The 7146-nt window shown below is 33.0% G+C and overlaps 2 protein-coding genes across 4 annotated transcripts; one reads left to right on the top strand and one right to left on the bottom strand.

Moving 5' to 3' along the window:
- Positions 1-300: 300 nt before the first annotated feature.
- LOC130944345 (guanine nucleotide-binding protein subunit gamma 1-like) lies at positions 301-1963 on the top strand. 2 transcript variants are annotated; one of them, XM_057872634.1, is made up of 4 exons: positions 301-612; positions 711-763; positions 1039-1083; positions 1468-1963. In XM_057872634.1, the coding sequence occupies exons 1-4, from the start codon at positions 382-384 to the stop codon at positions 1553-1555; spliced, it is 417 nt and encodes a 138-aa protein (XP_057728617.1). In that variant the 5' UTR covers positions 301-381; the 3' UTR covers positions 1556-1963. The 2 variants fall into 2 exon arrangements, with proteins under 2 accessions (XP_057728617.1, XP_057728618.1); XM_057872635.1 differs by having other exon boundaries at positions 316-612; positions 1471-1963.
- Positions 1964-2419: 456 nt separating this feature from the next.
- LOC130944343 (uncharacterized protein At2g24330-like) lies at positions 2420-6824 on the bottom strand. 2 transcript variants are annotated; one of them, XM_057872633.1, is made up of 6 exons: positions 6592-6824; positions 5646-5916; positions 4970-5114; positions 3770-3879; positions 3259-3688; positions 2420-3092 (listed from the first exon to the last, which is right to left on the bottom strand). In XM_057872633.1, the coding sequence occupies exons 2-6, from the start codon at positions 5901-5903 to the stop codon at positions 2776-2778; spliced, it is 1260 nt and encodes a 419-aa protein (XP_057728616.1). In that variant the 5' UTR covers positions 5904-5916; positions 6592-6824; the 3' UTR covers positions 2420-2775. The 2 variants fall into 2 exon arrangements, with proteins under 2 accessions (XP_057728616.1, XP_057728615.1); XM_057872632.1 differs by having other exon boundaries at positions 3259-3879.
- Between the last annotated feature and the right edge of the window lie 322 nt (positions 6825-7146).

The following is a 7146-nucleotide window of genomic DNA, read 5'->3' as shown; positions in this document are numbered from 1 at the left end:
AATAATATATACTCACATTTATAAATATTTTATACAAAAAAAATATATAATTTATATTTATATTTTTTAAAATTTATAAATATAAATTAATAAAATTTATTTATTAAAAATAATTTAATATTTATGCTAACCAAATAATAAACAAAAATACTAAAAATGAGTTTCTCTTTTCAAAATATATAAACCCATTTATTTCACACAAATACTTACTTCCATGATTATCTTAATTTCTTATGCAAGGCAAGTGGTCCACACTTTTAAGTATAAGCCATGTTCCTACCCTCCCTTTTTGACTCAAATCCTTCTCTTTCTTCCAATTTTTTTGCATATATAATTCCATTTGTAGAATAATCAACTTATTGGTAATATCAATTAGCAGAAATGGAGGACGATGAACGGCAACAACAAGAACAACAAGAAGAAATGTCAACTGAGAATGGAACAACATCAAAAGGAACTGAGAAATCTAATAGTAGTACTCATAATCATAATCATAATCATCATCATCCTTTAGCACAAGCTGCAGGATCTTGCTCTTTTCCTGGATTCTTTGGAAAGCATAGGATGCAAGCTGCAATATCCCACCTTAATAACCAAATCATTATCATTCAGGTCAACATCTTCTTCTTCTCCTCCTCTTAATTTTGTGGTCAATTATTTCCTTTTTGTTATACAACTGTAATCAGTCTATTATTGTTATTATCATGTAGGAAGAATTGGAAGAGCTTGAAACAATAGGTGAATCCTCCACCGTGTGTGAAAAGTAAGCTAAAAAAAAAAATCATTCTTTCTCCTTTGATTTTGTTATATATCCACTCCACATTTTTTTATACCAAACTAACATATATTTCTTTATAAGTAGATGGAGTATGAGATGTAGAAATTATATTAGTTGAATTCCACACGATATCTAATAATTAAGAAAAATGAGTCAACTCAGTGAATACTTTCTAACAAAAATAATACTAATAATTAGGTATTTTTCTTATTTCAATGGTTTCTAATTACCTAACTTAATATCTATTTGTGGTTGTGCAGTGTCATTTCAAGCATTGAATCCATTCCTGATCCACTCCTTCCAATGTAAGTGATCATCTTGATCCTAGCAACATTAAATCTAAATGAACCACGTTGCTTAATATCTATTACAATCATGTTAGGTGTACATTAAAATCAGCTATTAAAATCAATTAATATAGAATACATGTTGTAATATAAAATACACATTAAAAATTAAAAATGTTTGTATAACTTGTCTTATTTAGGATTCAGTAATTGTTACGACAATTAATGAATGCTAAATAAGACAAATTCTGACTGTTTCTTACTTTCTTTTGTCTTCCTAGCATTACCGTTAAAAATAAATTAAACAACATATGTATTTATATACAAATATATAGTGGCTAATTTTGGTGTACAAAAATCTTAAATGTGAATATGATGAAATTAATGAAACATATATGTTAGCAGGACTAAAGGGCCAGTAGATGCTACCTGGGATCGATGGTTCGGAGGAGGCACCAACAATTCCAGAAGTCACAAACGTTGGATTTAGAACTCTGACGATAGCATAATTCAGCATCTGGAAGATTGAAAAATAAAAATAAAAAGGCGATTCAAGTGTACTATAGTGTTGATGAATGTGGTCGTAAAAGTTAGATCTTAATGCCGTTGATGTACCAAAAAGATTGATAATGATGTAACTTCTTTCTCTTTGAATTATTCATTTTATCCTTTCATCTTTCTTGTTATTACTGTAATATACTACTATGTAATATTTATACAACAGCTCATGGCTATGCCACGCTGGAAAGTCAGTTATGCCAGGCTGGCAAGTTAGTTACAATTAGTTTCTCATCCTCTCAACTGCTCTCTCCAACGAGCATTGTAAGTTTGTAACTGTTTTTCCTCACATTGTTCAAATCAGAACTTGTTTAATTGAGTTCGACTTCTTTGATCTCAACTTGCTTCGTATCCTCTCCTTTTGATTTTCTACATTTTTGCGAGTTTATAGTTGTTGCAATGGTGGCACCAAACTCCGGTGTGAATCGTCCTGCCGAGAATCCAGATTAAGTGCTCGATTTTCTCTGTTGACGGAAACAAGCCGCTCTATGCACATTGCCCTACACTGCAAGTCATTCTTGAGCCGCCATATCTCTACCATTTCAGGTGTGCGTGGGAGAGCATCAAGATGATGAAAATAATTTGATGTTACAATAATGAGTTATAATATACAGAGATATGCAATATGTTTTTATCCTGCACTCATCAATACTTGCATTTCTAAATATTCATAATTTATGATTTGTTTAAAATTTTAAACAATCTTAATTGCTATAAATGTATACACAAAATACCAAATAAAAAGTCGCAACAAAGAAATTCTAGTCAAGTACTTCAGACAATAACCTCATCAATGTTAACCAAAACCTGAGGGAATGCCTAATGCACATTCAGAAATAAGATTTCGCTTTCATAATTTCTCAGGTACAATCCAATCCAAGCTTTAAACTGGAGCACTGTCAGAATATAATATTACAAAAGGAAAAAGAAAAAGAATCACCAAAATGCCAAAACTGCCGTAATTCACAAGCAATACGTGTATGTATCATAATCACAAGATGTATCAAAGTATATCAGCACTTCTCCTGTTACAAGCACCAACCAAAGAAACCATTTGCAACCATGCTCTCTGTATATGCATCAGCCCCTACCCTGAACAAGTAGCAAGATATATCATCCAAACCGCAAAAACAACACCACAACAATGCCCTTTTAATCAGCTTTATCTTCCGAACTCGTCCTTTCTGATACTTCCTCAATCTCAGGGCTAGCATTAATGGGGCTATTGCTTGTGATTGTGCTCTCAGTTGCAGAAGCAATAACATCTACGGGGTTATTGCTTGTGAGTAGCATGCTCTCAGCTGCAGAACCGCTAGCATATTTTACTGCCTCACTTTCATAAGCTTTCGGAGACCCCATTCTTGGGGATGCCCGGGAGATATTGCCATCTAATTGCTTTGGTTGATTCAGGGCATGACAGTGGGGGCAATAGTATGTTACATATGGGAAATCCTCCTTCCGAGCTAGACCTGAAAGGACATAAGTATATAAGAACATGCAGTTCTTGTGCCACTTTACTCATATAAGATTATTGAACAAAACAAAAAAGTAGCACTGCTACAATCATCTCTATTATGCTATGAATGCAAAAGCACAAAAGGGTATAATGTCCCATCCAAGTTCCAATCTACTAACCATTATGCATATGGCAGTTGCCACATATGAGAGCATAAGACTGGGTAGGATCCTCGCCCACAAGCAACGCTGCAATTTTAGCAAGCCATCCTCCATCTTGTGAGGTTGAACTTTGTGGTTGGTGATGCTCAACAACAAGCTGATTATACTCAGAAGTCTGAGTTTGATCAAGTCCCCCGGATCCTCCAACTAAATGTTGTTGATCAGGATTAAATGGAGTAGTTGCCTCTGAACTAGAGGATCTAGCGTGAGGTTGTTTTCGATTTCGAAGTCCACTTGACTGTACAAGTTCAACATCATTGCTCCTCCCCATTGTAGCACTGGGATTTAATTCATCTCCCATATACACCCTCAAACCTGATTCTGCACCCAACTTAGATGCCAAAACAGTTGCCGCAGCTGCTTTTGCGGCTGGATCTGGGTCATATCTCTGCAAACCACAATTATGATATACAATGTAATAAACATGATATTGAAAACCATTGTAACAAGCCTTGCTACAAACAATCACCTGAATGAGCTGTTGTGTAGTGTAATAATTTGTCTTTTCCTTCAGCTCATCAATTTTTGCTTGCCTTTCTTCTCTAAGCCTTACAAGAATTTTCTCGTCCCTGCGATCACCTATTAAAAAAGCACAAATAATTATTTGATCTGATTTACCTGGGGCATATTCAAATTCTGAAAATAGGTTATCAGTGCATAAATAATAAATTAGAATCCAATTTTAAAACCGTTAATCATTAAAACTGCTCCTTTTAAAGCATTATGGTAATGAATTTTTTCAATAAACTGTTAATATCAGATGCTGCTCCTTCAATCATTCTCCCCCAAACTTAAGTTTCATTGGAGAGCAAAGAAGATTATACTGAGCTATCAATTTGACAGCGAAGATTTAAAAAAAAAAAAAAAAGAGTAATTATCCAAATTATTTCCTAAAGTTTTTAAAATAGACACTTTAGTCCTCCAAAATTCAAAATACACAAAACAGTCCCCAATATTGATCTCCGTTAGACAATACACCCCCTCCAATTTGATCTGAAGAGTGAAGTACAACAAAGTCCTCGAAGAGTTTAAAAATTTCAAAACAGTTTCGAAAAATTAAAAAATTCCAAAACAGTCATTTTGATTATGGATAAAATTAGAGGATTGTATTGTCTAACGGAGGTAAACGTTAGGGACTATTTTGTGTATTTTGAAACCTGAGGGACTAAAGTCTTCAATATTAAAAACCTCCGGAACTGATTTGGGTAATCACTCAAAAAATAATAATAAATAAATGAAAGCATTCATTGAAGAATGAACTAAAGAAAAGAGTATGCCACTGGCCCTAACAACTATTTAAGTACTTTGATGATTTGATCAATGAATTCAGTCAGCAATGCAGAGAAACTCAATTTTGAAGCTTTCTGATTCTAACTTTCAGATAAATGGCACAAATTCTGATGAAATGAGAGATTTAGAACTCTTTCCATATATACTGTATCTTGAATAAGACCACTGGAAGACATTGAATTTGGATATCACAACACAAAACTAAAGATTCTATTGACTGCCAACTAAGCAACACTGATGTAAACTAAATCAAAGTAGAACACACCCTATTCATCTTAAGTTTTGCTTGTTATTTTGTTAAGATATGTACATGCGTGCACGTCACACATACTAGCTTCTGCAAGATGTGTATGTTAAAAAAAAATATTATGACACTTACAAATCCTCACAAAGCTAACAAAGGTTGAATATGCTGCAGATGCTAATACAGGCAAAAGAAACATTGGCGAAACCCGGACTGCCCTCATCTTCCAATTCATATCCACAGATCTTGTTGTCATGATAGCATAAACTACAGCAATGACCTGAAAGTTCAAACCATTTTAAGCAAAATTATTGTATCTTTTGTTTCCAATACAAGGGGAAAAAAAGGTTACTGTTTAAGACCATGAAAGCAACTTATTTACATATGTTAACCAAATACACACTTTATTAGCTGTTAAAAAAAAGCTAATAATAATAATTTATAAGTAAAACAAACTAATAAATTGAATTGAACAACCACTGTAACTGATTATTATTGGGTTCCTAATATGTAAATAAGTTGCTATGCAGTTCTTATGGTCATAAAAAAGTGCAACTTTCACTAACACAGATCGAAGTATGCCAGCAATGCAGTTCAACATTTTGACTCCATGTAATATTCACATATGCTGAGGGAAAAAAGAATGCTTCTCCAGAAGCCACTCAAACTATCATCTTAAATGCACAAATTATGATAATCTGAAATACACATTAATCTTTAGATTTTGAACGCTATCTAGTAATGCATGGAAAACTGACAAGAAACACTGGCTGGAAGTGTGATAAACTGTCATATAGCAGATATTCCATACCTCTAATATAACAGAAAATACAATTACATTCCAAGATATCTGCCTCCAGGATCGTGACCTCCTTTTCATTCTAGAAAGAACTGCAGCCTCTTCTTTAGATATGTATTGGAGCCTCTTCTCAAAATCATCCCCATGTAACCTAAATAGTCCATTCCAAATTCCAGAAAGGAACCCTCTGCGCTTCTGTCTCACATTTTTGGTGGCAGTAGTACTTGGCTCTTTCTTTTCATCTTCCCCAACTGCTTTATCATCAGCCATCCCTTTTTATTTCCTGTAAAAATCAAACATTTTTCATAATAATGTGCGTTTGTGCCTGTGTGTATATTCAATTAGGACTTTCACTATTAACACACTAAACTTAGATAGCTACAAGTGAACCTTTTATAAGGGGATATGTAATTCAAATCATCATCCCTCAAAAGCTGCGTTTTAAGCAGTTTCCATTCCCTCGCATAGCTCTAATTATGCTAAGCCGGAACAATTTGGATAGTAACCCATTCAATCTGAATTTTCTTTTCCTCCATTTAATTGAATAATCAGGGACAAAATAAGTGAATTCTAATATTGCTCCAATTCGGCTCAACTATGGTATTCACTACTACTTATATTGCTGCAAGTGAACAATTTCTACGATCATCACAAAATGAATAAATACACAAGAAAAAGAGCAATTTCTTTGAGAAATATCAAATGCAGGTAAGCACAATCCAAAAAGATACAATTGAACTAATTCCCACTCCTTTACAATGCCTCGATTGCGTTCATTTCATATTATAACACTCAATTCCAATTTTTCCTTCATTTTTTTTTTTCTTTTGTCTTTTTTCTTCTCCCGTTGATAAATTCAATAATAAGAAGGCGATGGGAGATGGCCGTGAATTGGGAATACAAAAGATCGTATCAACAACGGAAGAACGCCAATCTGAGAAGGTTGTAGAAATTTTACCTTGTATTCTTGTTTCGCTTGGGATCTAACGCGATGCAATGAAGCAAGGTGATTCGATGATGATATTGGAAGCAATGATCAAGATTCAGAAGATGATGATAGCATTCAGGAATTTCGCTTTTCGGGGTTTCTACTTTTCACACACACACACAGAGACACGCAAACACGCACGCACGTTCAGGCTGCCTTTTTGAGACTTCATCTCACCCTCTCTCAAAGCTCCTGTAATGCCTTGTTTGGTGAGTGTTTTTTTTAATTTGAATTATTTTTTTAAAAAATTTAAAATAATTATATTTAAATATTTTATAAATTTTTTTTATTTATTAATTATATTTAGATATAATAATATAAAAATAATTTTTTTTATTTATTAAATAAAAAATATTAAAAAAATAACTTATAATTTTTAAAATAGTATTTTTTTTAATATTTTTATTTTTATTACTAAAAATTTATCAAACACATTAAAAAAAATTATTGATTAATAGCGCCAAACAAACACTTAATTCATTTGCAAGGCAGTAATATAACTAATGATTTTTGTTATAAGTAGAT

Source organism: Arachis stenosperma, chromosome 8, assembly GCF_014773155.1.
Source record: "Arachis stenosperma cultivar V10309 chromosome 8, arast.V10309.gnm1.PFL2, whole genome shotgun sequence".
NCBI lineage: Eukaryota > Viridiplantae > Streptophyta > Magnoliopsida > Fabales > Fabaceae > Arachis > Arachis stenosperma.
This window is presented reverse-complemented; position numbering and strand designations above follow the sequence as displayed.